The sequence below is a fragment of the Hypanus sabinus genome, unplaced genomic scaffold (genome assembly GCF_030144855.1).
Source record: "Hypanus sabinus isolate sHypSab1 unplaced genomic scaffold, sHypSab1.hap1 scaffold_2767, whole genome shotgun sequence".
In the NCBI taxonomy this organism is placed as follows: Eukaryota; Metazoa; Chordata; class Chondrichthyes; order Myliobatiformes; family Dasyatidae; genus Hypanus; species Hypanus sabinus.
In genome coordinates this window covers 3,618-20,690 of record NW_026780904.1, presented here as the reverse complement: position 1 = coordinate 20,690, position 17,073 = coordinate 3,618, and the positions used below count along the sequence as shown (strand labels likewise).

Here is a 17,073-nt window from a genome sequence, read left to right as displayed (position 1 = left end):
CTACCAAAATGAACCACCTCACACTTATCTGGGCTGAACTCCATCTGCCACTTCTCAGCCCAGTTTTGCCCCTTATCAATGTCCCGCTGTAACCTCTGACAGCCCTCCACACTATCCACAACACCCCCAACCTTGTGTCATCAGCAAATTTACTAACCCATCCCTCCACTTCCTCATCCAGGTCATTTATAAAAATCACAAAGTCCCAGAACAGATCCCTGAGGCACTCCACTGGTGACCGACCCATGCAGAATATGACCCGTACACAACCACTCTTTGCCTTCAGTTCTGGATCCACAAAGCAATACCCCCTTGGATCCAATGCCTCCTTACTTTCTCAGTAAGCCTTGCATGGAGTACCTTATCAAATGTGTTGCTTAAATCCATATACACTACTTCTACTGCTCTTCCTTCATCAATGCGTTTAGAAACATCCTCAGAAAATTCAATCAGGCTCGTAAGGCACAATCTGCCTTTGACAAAGCCATGCTGACTATTCCTAATCATATTATGCCTTTCTAAATGTTAATAAATCCTGCTTCTCAGCATCTTCTCCATCAACTTACCAGCCACTGACTCATTGGTCTATAATTTCCTGGACTATCTCTACTCCTTTTCTTGAATGAGGGAACAACATCCGCAACCCTCCAATCCTCTGGAACCTCTCCTGTCCCCACTGATGATGCAAAGATCATCGCCAGAGGCTCAGCAATCTCCTCCCTTGCTTCCCACAGTAGCCTGGGGTACTTCCTATCTAATCCCAGTAATTTACCAATTTGATGCTTTCCAAAAGCTCCAGCACATTCCCTTTCTTAATATCTACATTCTGAAGCTTTTCAAGCCACTGTAAGTCATCCCTCCAATCACCAAGATGCTTTTCTATAGTGAATACTGAAGTAAAGTATTCATTAAGTACCTCTGCCATTTCCTCCAGTTCCATATACACTTTTCCACTGTCACACTTGATCGGTCCTATTCTCTCATGTCTTTTCCTCTTGGTCTTCACATACTTGTAGAATGTCTTGGGGTTTTCCTTAATCCTGTCCACCAAGGCCTTCTCATGGCCCCTTCTGGCTCTCCTAATTTAATTCTTAAGCTCCTTCCTGCTAGCCTTCTAATCTTCTAGATTCATATCATTACCTAGTTTTTTGAACCTTTTGTAAGCTCTTTCTTCTTGACTATATGTACAACAGCCTTTGTATACCACAGATCTTGTACCCTACCATCCTTTCCATGTCTCATTGGAATGTACCTACTCAGAACTCCACGCAAATATCCCCTGAACATTTACCACATTTCTTGCATATGTTTCGCTGAGAACATCTGATTCCAATTTATGCTTACAAGTTCCCTGCCTGCTAGCCTCATATTTCCCCTTACTCCAATTAAGCGTTTCCCTAACTTGTCTGTTCCTATCCCTCTCCAACGCTATGGTAAAGGAGATAGAATTGTGATCACTATCTCCAAAATGCTCTGACACCGGGCCAGGTTCATTTCCCAATACCAGATCAAGTACAGCCTCTCTTCTTGTAGGCCTATCTACATATTGTGTCAAGAAACCTTCCTGAACACACCTAACAAATCTACCCCATCTAAACCCCTCACTCTAGGGAGCTGCCAATCAATATTTGGGTAATTAAAATCTCCCACCGCAACATCCCCGTTATTATTACTCCTTTCCAGAATCTGTCTCCCTATCTGCTCCTTGATGTCCCTGTTGCTATTGAGTGGTCTATAAAAAACACTCACTGATTATCAATGGACTCCTCCACCTGTCTTTTTGAAATGTGTGAAGCCCGTTCGGCTCAGCGGTAATTCTTGCTCCTGAGATTTCTGAGTCTGTGTAATAGTCACAACATCATAAGTTCTAAGTTCATCTGCCTTGTTTCTGATACTCTTTGCATTGAAATAAACACATCTCAACCCATCTGGTTGAGTGCATCTTTGCTCTATGATCAGCTTATCCTTCCTCAAAAGCTCCCCACAAACTGTCTCTACTTGTGTGCCAACTGCCCCATCCTCTGCTTCTTCACTTCGGTTCCCACCCCCCTGCAAATCTAGTTCAAACCCTCCACAAATGCATTTGCAAACCTCCCTCCCAGAACAAGGAGGACATGTCCGTCATTCTGGAATGAAAAGCCTCACCTTGAGCGCAGATCAGTCGGAGACAGAGGAAGTAAAAGAAGGGGATCGCATTCTTACGAGTAATAGGGTGGGGAGAGGTGCAATTGAGAGTCATTTAGAGGCACCAGAAATAGAGATAGACACAGAGAGATTGAGAAAGGGGAGGGAAATGGACTAGGCAAATTTGAGGGCAGGGATTAAGTTGGAGGCATAGTTGATGGTGTTGACGTGCTCGGCATGGGTGCAGAAAGCAGCACCAACGCAGTCGTCAATGTAGTGCAGGAAAAGTCAGCGAGCGACACCAGTGTAGGCTGATAACATGGACTGTTCCACATCGCTGAGAGAAAAGCAGGCAAAGCTGGGAGCCATGCAAGTATCCGTAGCTGCACATTTTGTTTGAAGGAAGTGGAAGGAGCCAAAGGAGAAATTATTGAGAGTGAGGACGTTCCACCAGACGGAGGAGAGTGGTGTTGGAGGTGAACTGGTTGGGCCTGGGGTCCGGAAAGAAACAAGGAGCTTTGAGGCCTTCCTGGTGGGGTTGGAGGTGTGTAGGGGCTGGAGATGCATGGTGAAAACAGTCAGAGAATCCAATGGCAGTGATTAGACCTCGATTCATGGTTCAACACCATGGTGAAGCTACTTGATCTGGTAGAAGCAGCAGGGGTGACAACCCTGAGAGAAGCTTTGGTGACAAGAGAACTGGAGAGCTACAAGATGAACATCGCAGCTTTCTCAGAGACTCACCTGGCCGATGAAGGCCAACTGACAGATACAGGTGGTGGCTACATATTCTTCTGGAGCGGACACAGCAGCACCGAATGTCATGAAGCAGAGGTCGGATTTTTTATCAAGAACCACCTTGTCCACCAGCTTACTGATCTGCCAAAAGAATGCAACGATCTTCTAATGACCCTGAGGGACAAACGCAATGTCACACTGATCAGCGTCTGCAGCCCGACGATGACCAACCCAATGACAAGAGCCTGATCCCCTGAATACAACTGTACCAAGGTCAGACAAGCTCCTTGTCCTTGGCGATTTCATTGATCGAGTGGGAAGAGACCACGATAACCTGGGATGGAGTCCAAGGGCACAATGGGGCAGGCAAATGCAACAGCAACAGCCTGTCTCTTCTGAAAAGCTGTGTCATACACGACCTGTTAATCGACAACACAGTCTTCCACATGCCAAACCTCTTGGATGCATCCTCACTGGCATTTGATTGACTATGTCATCACCAGAAGATGTGACAGAAACGATGTCGGAGTGACGAAAGCCTTGTGTGGCGCAGAATACTGGACAGACCACCGTCCAATTTTTTCCAAACTTAACATCCACATCCAACCCAAATGATGTCCACAGGCAAGGAAGTTCAATGTCAGCAAGCTGAAAGCAGGTACTACTGCAGGCCACCTGCTTCATAGCCTCTAGTCACAGCTCGCCAATGTTCATCGTGGAGAATGTATTGAAGAAGACCGGGCTGCTTTCAGAAATCGTGTCCACTCTGCCTCCTTCGAGGTCTTTGGCCGTACAACAAGGAAGAACCAAGACTGTTTAGACAAGAATGATAGGAAGGTGAAAGCTCTCCTACAGGAAAAGCACAAGCTACACAAAGCCAATCAGAATGATCCTTCCTGCATCTCCAAGAAGACAACATTTGCCAATATGCGCGGAATAGTTCAAGCCAAATTCGTAAGGCTGCAAGACTTGGCTCTGCAAAGATGCCGACAAGATTCAGGTCATCGGCAAAAGGCATGACTCGAAGAGATTCTTTAATGCAATGAAAATACTGTATGGCTGTTGTCCTTCCTGGATCTCGCCACTCCTAAGTGCAAATGGCATCATGCTCTTCACTGAGCAGGCCAAGACTATGGGCAGATGGGCAGAGCTTTTTGAAGCTGTGCGGAACAGACCATTCTCCATAAACGTGGCTCAATCAAGTTGACGTCAACCATGAGATGGACACTCTTTTCCAAAAAGAGGAAGGGCTGCAAAACAGGTGGTTGACTCTTCCCCTGCAAACTGACGGAGCTCCCCCAGTCCTTCCCGGAGAAGGCTCAGATTCCGCAAGAAATGAAGGATGCATCCATTGTACACCTGTAAAAGATGAAGAAAAATTGCCAAGTATGCGACAACCACAGAGGCATCTGTTAGCTCTCAGTATCGAGGAAAATCTTAACCAGAGTCCTGCTAGACAGGATAAATGCTCGTCTAGAGTGAGGTCATCTCCCAGAAAGGCAGTGCGGCTTAAGGAAAGGAAAAGGAACTATCCATCTGATCTTTGCTATGAGACAACTACAGCATAAATGCCAGGAGCAGAACAGACAGCTCGACACCACTTCCTTCGATCCGACTGAGGCCTTTGACCCCGTCAGCCGAGAGGGATTATGGCGACGTTTGGTTGCCCTGGCAATTTCATCACCATGGTCGAGCAGTTTCACGACAATCCATGTGCCCGATGATGGTGACTGTACCGTTACTTTCTCAGTCACAAATGGGATGTGTGCTGGAGCCCACACTTGTCAGCAAGATGTTCAGTGTGATGTTGATTGATGCATTTTAGGGCAGCATCCTGGAATCCACATCAAATCAAGATGGATGGCAAGCTGGTCAACCTGCACAGGCTCCAGGCCATTACTAACGTCAAAGAGACAGTGCTGAAAGACTTGCTATTCGTTGATGACTGCACTCTCAGTCCGACGTGCAGGACACGATTGACAAGTTTTCCACTGTTTGTGATGACATTGGTCTCACCATCAGCACCAAGAAGTTGCTCCAAGCAGCCCCAGGTCAACCCTGTGAAAGGGAGAGAGCTGCTGGACCAGTATCTTTTGCTCTGTGTGCCAGGAGGGAGGGTGTCATTTCACCCACTGACTTCTTCAACAGTGGCAGCCAAGTCCATCCCGTGTAGAAGTCAAAGGCAGCAGGCACATGGGAACCAGCTCACCTCCATGTCACATATCCTGTCCTGGAAGTACAGGAGCACACAATGAGAATTGGGATTATTGTCACTGACATAAGCCAAGAACTTTGTTTTGCACTTAGAAATACAGTATAACAAATAATTTTAAGCAGAGACCTTTCAGTGGAATTCATTACTTCCGGTAATTATTCCTGCTCACCCTCCCCTCTTCAATTCCCACTTACCACTTACCACTTACCACTTACCACTTACCACTTCACTTACCACTTCTCTTCAGCTGTTTATCATCCTCCTGGTGCCCCTACTCATTCACTTCATCTCATGGTCCACTCTCCTCTCCTGTCAGATTCCTTCATCTCTGGCCCATTACCTTTTGCACCCATTACATCCCAGCTGCTTGCTTCATCCTCCCTCCCCCAGCCACTGGGCTTCAAATGTCACTTCCCCACCCCCACCTTCTTCTTCTGCACTTCCGCCTTCCTCTCCAGTCCCAATACCGTCTCTCATCCGACTGTTTATTCATTTCCATAGATACTGCCTGACCTGCTGAGTTCCACCAGTGTTTTGTGTGTGTTGCTCAGTTTCACTGGTCCTTTGATGTCTTGACTTAACCCTAGAATTTCTACTCCATCAACACAGTGGGGGACCTTCAGCAGACAAACTGTCATGCCTCATCACTGACAAAACCAATTGATGAGGCAACCAGAACTGAACACAATACTGAACGTAGTCCTGACGAAGGGTCTTCACCCAAAATGTCCACTGTACTTTTGTTCCATAGATGCTGCCTGGCCTGCTGAGTATCTCCAGCATTTTGTGTATAATACTGCAAGTGTGATTTAACCAGGGTTTTATTATTTTGCAGATCTTCATCTCAATCCCTTGATGAATCATGGCTGGCTCAGTGGTGCCCTCTGCTGCTGAAAGAGGGTTATCCCGATGGCTTGAACAAAGAGCCTTCTCAGTGGTCACTATACACCTGTTCTTCTATGCAAATATTTTATCGGTCAATCATGTGGCTGCAACTCAATGTATAAAAGCATGCAGACATGATGAAAAGGTTTAGTTGTGTGTTCGGACTAAATATCAGAAAAAAGCAGATACCTTAAAATTATGCCCCATTATGTGAGTAATTTCCACCCTGAAAAAGTTAGTGGCTACCCACTCTATCCCTCTTATTGTCTTATACACCTTAACTTAGTCCCCTCTTTTTTAATCATTAGAACAAGAGACTCAGCAGATGCTGGAAGTCTTGAGCAGCAACAATGGAGGAACTCAGTAGATAAGGCAGCAATTACAGAGGAGATAAAATGGTTGACATTTTGAGTGAAGACCATCAATGCTGCCTGTCCTGTTGAGATCCTCCAGTGTTTTGTGTTCATTCCTGGTGCATATTCATGTCCCAAACCACGTCTGACCAAGATTATGATAATCGCTTTCCTCCACCACCGCTCACTGCCCATTCCAGGCACCCAGCACTCTGCCAAACATAAACTTCCTGCATGCTTCTCATGTTTGTATCTGATACAACCATATGTGGCTGTTTAGGTTTTGATGCTGTTACGTACCCCGTAACTGGGTGTCTGACCAGCAGAGAAAGAAGAATCCGTTGGAGTCTGGTGGTACTATTTTCAAAAGTGTTTATTAGTAAAATAAGCAAATCAATACCAATAATGCAAATATATAGATAACACAAGTTAGCAATAATAAACCTAAAAGTGTGGGAATAATAATAAGCAATAATAAACAAGCTGTATTGATGTCTAGGGGTAAATGAATTGTCATAGAAAAATATAAAGTTCAGCTGAGGTAGATATGGTTGTTGTGTTGTAATTGTGAGAGAGAGAGAGAGAGAGAGAGAGAGAGAGAGAGAGAGAGAGAGAGAGAGGGAGAGAGAGAGAGAGAGAGAGAGAGAGAGAGAGAGAGAGAGAGAGAGAGAGAGAGAGAGAGAGAGAGAGAGAGAGAGAAAGAAAGAGAAAGAAAGAGAAAGAAATGTAACAGCCACTGCAGCCAAACCTTCCTTTGCTTTCTTAATCCGTCATATCTTTGTGGTCATTCAGTTATGACCCCTCTGTCCTTCAGCTAGACCGTTCTTCTGTGGTGGACTCGTCACTCTGGCATGAGTGGACACGCACACAAGTCCCCACCAGCCCTGCTGTAACACTGTGAGTTTAACTGACCAATCTCCTGGTTCAGTCTCCGATACCCCACACCTTCCTGTGGGTTCCAACACTCAGTCAGTGCTCAATGGTGTGTCTGAAGGGTGTCTCTCCAGACCTGACTTTTATCCCTACTCACAGGGTCTCAGTTGTCAATCAATTTTGAACGACTGTGTCCATCAGACCAGCCCACTCCAGCTGTCCACTGAGGAATTTTAATGGACAGAACGGTATAAGATAAATAACCCTTGCAGAAGTCATAATACAGTGAATCAAGAAGTCTCACTCCCCTCTCTTTCTGTAGCAGATGTTCTTGCCTGTTTTTCATCTCTCTCTCTCTCATGAGCAGCATATCAACAGTAATGGTTCGTGATTCTCAGGGAGGGGGGATGGGTAACTCTGCACCCCATTGTCCATCAGATCGGTTCATCACTCATAACAATGTGATCTTTTCCTGCTGTTTGTGTCTGGATCAAACTGAATGCCACTGTGCCCCACTGCTAGGTTCCTTGACTTGCTTCAGGTACAGTACTGCATATTAACAAGTAAGCTTTGAAAATTATTTTTATGTAGAATAACAGTGTGGAATAAGCCCTTTTGGTCCTTGTAGCACACTGCACAACAATACAGCTAGTTAACCTAGCCAAATTACCAGACAAGTTACAATGACCAATTAATAGATTAACCGGTACGTCCTTGGACTGTGGGAGGGAAATTGGAACGCTCGGAAGAGAGACGAGCACTTGTGTGAAGGATGTCCAGACTCATTCGAGATGGCGTCAGAGTTGAACTCTGAACTCCGACATCTCGAGCTGTAATAGCGTCACACTAACCGCTACCCAACTGTGGTGCCTCAACAAAAGATAAGCTTTATTTGCCACCTGCGCACCAAGGCATACGGTGAAATACAGTACATTGTTTCAAAGACCAACACAGCCTGTCTCTGTACTGGGCAAGTGTCACCATGCTTTCTTTGGAAAGTGGGAGCAAACCGGATCAGCCGGAGGAAATACACGCAGTCACAGGGAGAATGTGTCGGAAGCAGCCCGCAGTTGAGTTCATGCTTCAGCACCAACATAGCATGCTCACTCACCCTACCCCACACGTGAGAGGAAAGTAAAGCGCACGGAGGAAACCCACAGTCACGGGGAGATTGTACAGACCCTTTATAGACTGCGGTACGAATCGAAATCGGAACATCGCTAACCACCATGCTACTGTGTTGCCCCATCTCTCCTGGCAACTGGACGATCATGGCCTGTGGACAAACAGCCAGGTCTCCCTGACCTGCATGTCACCGGCTCCTTCCTTCTTCACCCACCAGCAACAGGCATCAATGATGTCATTTAGCTGGAAAGGCTGTGGAAAAGGTGTTACTGGGACTGAAGAACTTGAGTCTTATACTGGGACTACTTTCCCTGGAGCATCTGAAGGTGAGGTGTGATGTTATTGAACACTGACTTTTCTCCCCTTCCTCCTTCTCTCTTTCTGCATTCCTAATTCTGTTTCACCTCTCAGCCCCTTTGTTCTCACCTGCCCATGGCCTCCCTCTGGTTCACCTCCTTCCCTTTTCCCCGTGGTCCACTCTGCTCTCCTATCAGATTCCTTCACCTTCTCCACCTATCACTTCCCAGCTTCTTACATCACCCACCCGCCTTCTCCCTCATCAGCTCTCACCTATCACCTGCCACTCCATCACCTCCCCACACCACTTTAATGTGGCTTCTGCTGCCTTCCTAATGAAGGGTCTTGGCCCACAGAGCTGACAGTTTATTCCCTTCCATGAATGCTGTTTGATCTCCTGAGGTCCTCCAGCATTTTCTGTGTGTTGCTCCACGGACCAGAACTCGATAACAATATTAGACATAGGAGCAAATTAGGCCATTCGGTCCATCAAGACTGTTCTGCTGTTGCATGATAGCTGATTTACTATCCTTCTCTCCATTCCCTTGCCTCTCCTCTCCATACCCTTTGACTCCCATACTAATCAAGAATGATCAATCTCCGCTTGAAATAAACACAATGACTTGCCCTCTACAACCATCTGTCACATTGAATTCCGTAGTTTCACCACCCATCGGTTAACGAAATTCCCCATTAACTCATTTGAAGTGACATTCTTGAATCTTGACCCTGTGCCCTCTGGTCCTAGACTCTCAAACACTTGGAAAATCCTGTCCATGTCCACTCTATCTAGGCCTTTCAATATTTTTGTTTTTGTTTTAGTTTGGTTTTGTTTTCGTTTTTGGTCTTGTTTTGTCTGGTGGATTTGGAGCTCCTTTCCGGGGAACGTGCTAAGACGGTAGCGCGATATTAATACGCAGCAGCCTCTCCGGACCCTGGATTGGGGATTGCCATACGTTATGTGGATTTTCTGGTGTAGTCTGTTTTGTCATGTGCTTTTGTGATATCATTCTGGAGGAACATTGTCTCATTTTTTAACTGCATTGCATTTGTGGTTTCTAAATGACAATAAACTGAATCTGTATCTGAATTTGATAGTTTTCAATGAGATCTCATTCTTCTCATCTCCAAATATTCCTCATGCATTATCATTTTCAATCCCACGATGATGTTCATAAACCTCCTCTGGACCCTCTCCAATGCCAGCACACCCTTTCTTATCTGAGGGGCCCAAAACTCTTGGGCAAAGTGTTTAAATGAGGTGAACTATTAGTACTTAACTGAAGCCAGTACAGAATCAGTTGTGGCACAATTTCTTCCATTCTTTCATTGTAACTGTCTTTGCTCCCTCCTTCCACCCTCAGAAATGTGACAGAGAGAGAAATATATAGAGAGATAGAGAGAGCAATAGTGAGATAGTTGTGGAGATAGAGAGACAGAAGGACAGAGAGAGATAGAATGAGAGACAAAGATATGGAAATAGAACAAGATACAGAGATAGAGAGAAATAGGACATAGAGATAGAGGGATAGATAATTAGAGATAGATATAGATAGATAGAAAGTTAGAGAGATAGAAAGATCAAGAGATAGAGAGTAATAGAGTCAGAGGAAGAGAGATATAGACAGAGAGAGAAAGATACAGAGATAGAGAGGGAGAGAGAGAGATTGACTGATAGATAGGGAAATAGAGTTAGATAGAGATATAGGGAGATAGATGGGGAGAGAGAGATAGATAATTAGAGATAGGTAGAGAGACAGAGATAGAGGGATATATAGAGAGGACAGAAAGATAGAGGGAGATAGACAGGGAAGGAGATAAAGAGAAAGACAGAGCAATATAGATAGGAAGATAGATTAAAAATTAGAGAGATACATAGTGAGATAGAAAGGTAGAGAAATAGATAGAGATAGGTAGATGGAGAAATGGATAGAGAGAGGGAGTGATATAAATGGATAGAGAGAGGGAGATGGAGAGATAGAAAGATAAATAGTAAGATAGAGAGGGACAGAGAAATAGAGATGGAGAGAGAGGTAGCAAGATAGGAATATATAGAGAGATAATGAGAGAGAGATGGGGAGATATATAGATAGTGAGATAGATAGATAGATAGAGAGAGAGTTACAGAGAGATAGAAAGGGAGAGAAAGAGAGACATAGAGAGAAGATTGATAGGGAGATAGAGATAAATGGAGATCTAGAGACGTGCAAAAAATCTTTTTTGTACGTCTTGATTTGACCACAGCATCTGCAGTGTACTTTGTGTTGGAGATATAGAGAGATGTACAGATAGAGAGATAGAGGAGGAGATAGAGAGGGAGATAGATAGGGAGATAGATGAGATAAGTAGAGAGATATCGAGATAGAAAAGGAGATTTTCAAATGGAGGTAGATAAATAGAGATAGATGGGGAGATAGAAAGAGATAGAGAGAGGGGAGAGAGGGAGATAGAGAGATAGGTAAAGTCAGATAGAGAGATGGGGAGATAGATGCGGAGATATATAGATAGTGAGATAGAGAGAGAGAAAAGGAGATAAAGATAGATAGAGAGAGAGAAAAGGAGATAAAGATAGATAGAGAGATATATACATAGGGTGATAGAGAGATAGGGAGATATACAGATAGATAATTTCTTTTACGTTCTGATGTTTGGGCTGAACAACAACTGGGCCTCCACCATTTCTGCATGCCTTTATGCACTGAGTTGCTGCCACAGGATTGGCTGAATAGATACTTGCATTAACAAACAAGTGTACAGAGGCACCTGATAAAGTGGCCACTGTGCAATGCTTATTTGTACTGTAAACTGTACAGACTGTTGTGCCTGAAAACCCCAGTTTCAAAGGTTGAATTTAATGTCAGAGAAATGTAAACAAAATACTACATCCTGAAATGCTTTTTCTTCGTGAACATCCACGAAAACAGAGAAGTGCCCCAAAGATAATGACAGTTTAATGTGAAAACCCCAAAGCCCCACCCCACGCGTAAGTGGCAGCGAGCAACGATCCCCCCTCCCCCCACCAGCAAAAGAAAGCCAGTCGGTACCATCACCGAGCCCAAGCATGAGCTAAGCAGTAGCAAAGACACAGACCAGATTTACCCCAAAAACTTCGCACTTCACCCAACATTTGACAAACCACGGGTTCTCTCTCTCCCCGTCAAGGCAGAGGGAGGTGTTCCCCGTTTTCACAGCGAGCAAGAGACATAACAACAACCTGCTGGTTTACAATGTTAAAAGTCCGTTCTGTCACTTTTTTCATTGCAGTTTGAATAATTTCCAACAGTAAATCTGACCTACTGCAAGAATGACCTATTTAAGCCTAGTTAAAACCCAAAAAGAATCTGAACAAATTATATCTTTGCAAAGACAGATTTCCTCCACCCAAAATAATGAAAACCAGCTCTGCAGAAAGATGTTTCTTTATTGTTACCTGTAATTTAGGCACATAAACAGCTACACCAACATTCCCTGTTAAATTATCTTTTCATCCTTCAATAAAAATGGTTATCATGTCACAGTAATTTTCTTTAACATATTGATGAACCAGCAGACTGTCAGGCATATCAGAATCCTTGGACTTCATTAAATCATGGAACCTGAAATCATTGGGGAAAACCACAGCGGGGTTGCTGAGAAAGCTACAGTGGGTCGTATTGCATAATCCAGCAAACCCATGTTCCTAGCGTGATAAGAACAGAGCCATCCAAAACTTAAAAGCATTCTTCTTGTCATGTTCTCAACAGTCTTCCAACACACTTTTAACAGGATGATCTTTCCTCTGCCCCCTCAATTTAATCCAGTATGTTAACATCAACTTCACCCTCCGCAACTGTAAGGGTAATTGTCCCATTTCAACCAGTAAAGTTGAACCAGGAGAAGAACTAACTGCACCACATCACTGTTTCAAAAAAAAAACCATTGCTGGTCCAATTTCTTTATTTATCTGTGCTTTCCTACTATCATCTTCCAAACGTAAAACTGAAACCAATGTCAGTTTACCCTTCTGAAGTCTGCTCTGATAAAACGTTAGATCACCTCTTTTTTCCAAAATATAATTCAACCGATCTATTACCATACGTTCCATAAGTTTACACAAATGCAATGTTAGTCTATAACCAGAAACATGGGTTAGCACGCACTTGGAGCATTGTGTGCAGCTTCTGGCCACCACACCTTAGAAAGGATGTGGTAGCACTCGAGAAGATGCAGAAGGGATTCACCAGGATGTTGCCTGGATTGGAGGGCTTCAGTTCTGGGCAGAGATTGGATAGGCCGGGCTCATTTTCAAGGAGGCTATTGGGTGACTGAAGGAAGTATGAAGATTATAAGATGCAGAGAGAGAGAGAGAGCAGTTAGACAAATTATTCCTTCTATTGCAGGGGTATCAAAATAAGAGGACAAGAGTTTAAAGTGAGAGATAAGATCTTAACTGAGATCGGATGGGAAGGTAATTTACATTGGGTGGCTGATCTCTGGGACTCACTGCCAGAGGAGCTGGTGGTGGAATCATGTTGGAGAGGCACTTGGACACACCCATAGAAAGATAGTAAGGGTAAGTGGCATTAGTGGCATAGACTACATGGTGGGCTGAAGGAACCATATCTGTGCTGTAAACTCTGTTGCTCTTCTCTACCTTCCTAATTTGCAGTATTGTGCTCAGGTCTGGTCACCTACCTACAGAAAATATATCAATAAGATTGAAATAATGCGGAGAAAATTTAAAGTGTTGTTGGCAGGATTGAGGACCTGAGTTGTAGGGAAAGTTTGAATACGTTAAGGCATTGTTCTTGGAGTACAGGAGAATGAGGAGAGATGTGATCGAGGTGAGCATCCTATGGCACAGTGTGGGTGATGGGCTTAAGCAAGCAGACAAAATTATGAGGGGTATAGATCAATTAAATGCAAGCTGGTTTTTCCAGCCAGGTTGGGTAAGACTAGAATTAGAGGTTGCGAGTTAAGGTTGAAAGATGAAATATTTAAGACGAACAAGAAAGGAACTTTTTCTCTCACAGGGTGATAAGAGCATGAAACGAGCTTCCAGCACAACTGGTGGATGTGGGACTGATTCCAACATTTCAGAGAAATTTGGATAGGTACATGGATGGTGGCGGTATGGAGGGCCATGCTCCTAGTGCAAGTTGATGGGACTAGGCAGGGTAATAGACCAGCACGGACTAGATGGGCTGAAGACCCTGTTTCTGTGCTTTTCTACGACTATAAATGGAGGGGCAATTTACAGAGGCTCAGTTAACCCTCAGCCTGTATAGGGAAGTGGGAGGAAGCCAGAGTAAACGGCGGAGAACCACTGTCTCAGGTAGGACATGCCAACTTCTCACTGGTAACCCCAGTGTAGGATTGAGCTTGTATAGCTGGAGCTAAGTGGCGGCAGCACTAATGTGCCCTTACACTGAATGGCAGAGTAGACTTAACAAGTCCTGTGACAGTGTGTCACACACAAGGGCATTGGATAAAAAATGGAAGCCCTCCCGCGTGTCCCTTACATGTGATCGGATAAAAAGGAGCCTATAGGAGCTGGGAAAGGACGACGGCTTCGGACGGTTCGCTGACCAACCCCTCCAACGAGGCCCCGCTCCCGAGCTCAGAGGAGCGATCACACCGAAAGCACAGTCCTCTGGAGGCAGATGTGTTAAACCAGTGGTTCAGCGTTTCTGGCCATGCCGGAATGCGGAGAGGAGGATCCTCTGAATTCTGTGGTCATCGGTTCGATCGCAGAAGGCAGAGTTTCATGGTAATTTAGTCATTAATTTAGTGCCGAAGCAAAGCAGGGAAGTGGCATTGCGTTTGGGGAGATGACAGCTAACTGCTCATAAGAAACCTCACCCACAACCAGCCCCTGTCGCACCTACTACACAAGGGCCTTTGGGTCCAACAATGGCTTCGCCAGGGAACTCAGAAATCCCCCGGAAGCCAGATCTCCTCCCTGTGCGATTGTCCAACAAGGACTGAGTTAGAGAGACTGAAACGTTGTCAAGCCTCATGGTTCTGCGACTCGGGTGGGTGATTCTGGTCTCTACCACTCGCGTGAAACCGGCACCGCTCACCAGGTCCTTTCGCCCCATTCCTGGAACTGCCGGTCTCGCCATGCATAAAGCTTGGTTCTGACTGAAGCGTGAGAAATTTCAACCTCCCTCCCGAGGAGGAACCTGAAGGGAGGAACGAAAAGAAGCAGAGCAGTTAACGCCCTCCGAGTCCGCAGCAGATTCAGTTCCTGTTGCTACGACACTTCGCACTCGGTATTAGGACTGCGAGATATTATTAACCGTCAGCTCCAGTCCTAGAAGTAACCGAGAAAACGAGACTTTCTCCATCCGGAGTGGCTAACAGAAGGAGGGAAGTTGAAAGGGTTTGAGACCGAACTCGCTTGGACACTGACAATCAAGCATTCAAGAGCAGCAGCACCTGGGAGTTGTTCAAGAAACTGCGGAGTACAAAGTAGATCAGCAGCCACCTCGCACAAGGGCAGAGAGGTGATCGCGGATTTACCACAGCTTCACTGCGCGCCTTGCCTCGGCTGAGCGGCGGCAAAGATGAACTGCACGAAAGACAACTACGATTCCTCCGCATTTACGTCCACATATTTCGTTGTGATTTACAGTCTTGTCTTTATTATAGGGCTTCCGGAAAACATCGCAGCATGCTTTTATTTACTACACAACACAGCCAATAAAGGACTGACTGAAGTCAAAATCTACATGATCAATTTGACACTGGCAGACCTGATGTTCATCCTGTTTCTTCCATTCTGGGTCGATTATTACATCAACGGAAGAGACTGGAGATTATCCGACAACGCGTGCGGTTTCTTGGGGTCTCTGTTTTACATCAACACCTACAGCACTCTCTGCTTCTTGACGCTGATAAGCTTCACCCGCTACCTCGCTGTCTCACGGCCGCTGAAAACAGCTCAGTCGAAGCAGCTCGTAAGAGGTATAATTGTTACCGTTGTAATATGGACAGGAACTGTGGGTTCTGCTATACATACTTTGATCACCAGCAGTAACCACACCAATAAAAGAAATGACACCAAAACAAGCTGTTTCGAACATTACTGCAGCGACTATCCGTCGGTGCGAAAAGGTTTATTGGCCATTCACTCGATTATGGTGCTGACTTTCGCTGTCCTCTTCGGTGTGGTGATTGCAAATTACATCCTCATCCTTCGAAAACTTTTGATTGAGAAGGTAGCGTTGAGATTGCCTCAAGGCAAGCTGAAGAAACGGGCTTCCCGAATGGTGCTGATGGTTCTAGTGATCTACATCCTTTGTTTTCTGCCATACCACTTGATCCAGCTGCCTTGGGTGTTTTTCGTTCTCGGCTTCTCGGAATCCGGCGATAGCAACTTCAGGAAGAGATTCAATGACCTTCACCACGTTACTCTGGGTCTGATGTGCATGAACTGCGTTCTGGATCCTATTGTTTACTGTTTCCTGACCGAAGATTTCAGGCAATACCTGAGAGAGTTGATGGGCTGCCTCAGGAATATCAGTGTTCTGAAGAACAGGCAAAAATCTCAAACCGTGCACAGTTGATCGCAGTATCCGAATTAGGTGTGAATGTATTGATTGTATATTCTCAGTGATTTGTATCATATTGTTTTGCAAGTAACGACGAGTACAAAAAACACAACGAACACCAGAGTGTACCGACCAGCTCGGGGGAAATCCGTACGAAGTATGGGTTAACACACTGTTTCATATATTTTTTTACCAGAGCCTATCACTTCGTTTGATCTTTTTACAGTTCATCTGCTGTTTACAATTGCTCTTTTTACATTCCTGTTTAACTTCAATAACAATGAATTAACATTCTAGATTTTTTCTCATTGAACGTCTTCCTTTAAAACCAACGAAATTGCCAGTTCTTAAGAGTTATTTACGAAAAGGGAAGCGGTGTTTTTACTCAAAAGGCGGTTTATAAAGGCTCACAAAATTCGGTAGGAGGAACAAAGATAAACACAGGCAGATTTTGTTTAATCTCCTGGATTGGGGAATCTCGAACCATAGGGGCACGGAGTTAAGGTGAAAGAGGGGGAAATGTAAAGCGGGTCTGAGGAGAAAGTTTTTTTCCCGAGAGGACGGTGAATAGCGAATACGGAGCTCGTGGAGGCGCATTCCATAGGAATATTTGTCTGGAACCTAGATAGGGAAATAGTCGCGGTAAACGGGCCTAATACAGACTAGTCAGGCATTGTAGCTGGCACAGGTGAAGTTGTCCAAAGGATCTGTTTCGCTGCCGTGTATTATATGAAACACAGCAGGATTACAGTCTGGTGAGTGTGACGACAGTGGTAGGGAAGTTATTGGAAAACCTCTGATCTTCTGCAATGGAAAGGCAGGAACTGAGCAGAGATAGACAGCATGGAGAGGAGAAAATCGGCAGATGCTGTTTGGATATACAGCACGGTCCTGTTGTGTAGGGGGTACAGTTTCCAAGTGTATCAGT

At 44.9% G+C, this 17,073-nt stretch overlaps 1 protein-coding gene across 1 annotated transcript; it reads left to right on the top strand.

Annotated features, from left to right (window-relative positions):
• Positions 1-14,796: 14,796 nt before the first annotated feature.
• Positions 14,797-16,356, top strand: LOC132388201 (platelet-activating factor receptor-like). The gene has a single exon (XM_059960553.1). The coding sequence runs from the start codon at positions 15,159-15,161 to the stop codon at positions 16,158-16,160; it is 1,002 nt and encodes a 333-aa protein (XP_059816536.1). The 5' UTR covers positions 14,797-15,158; the 3' UTR covers positions 16,161-16,356.
• The last annotated feature ends 717 nt before the right edge of the window (positions 16,357-17,073 follow it).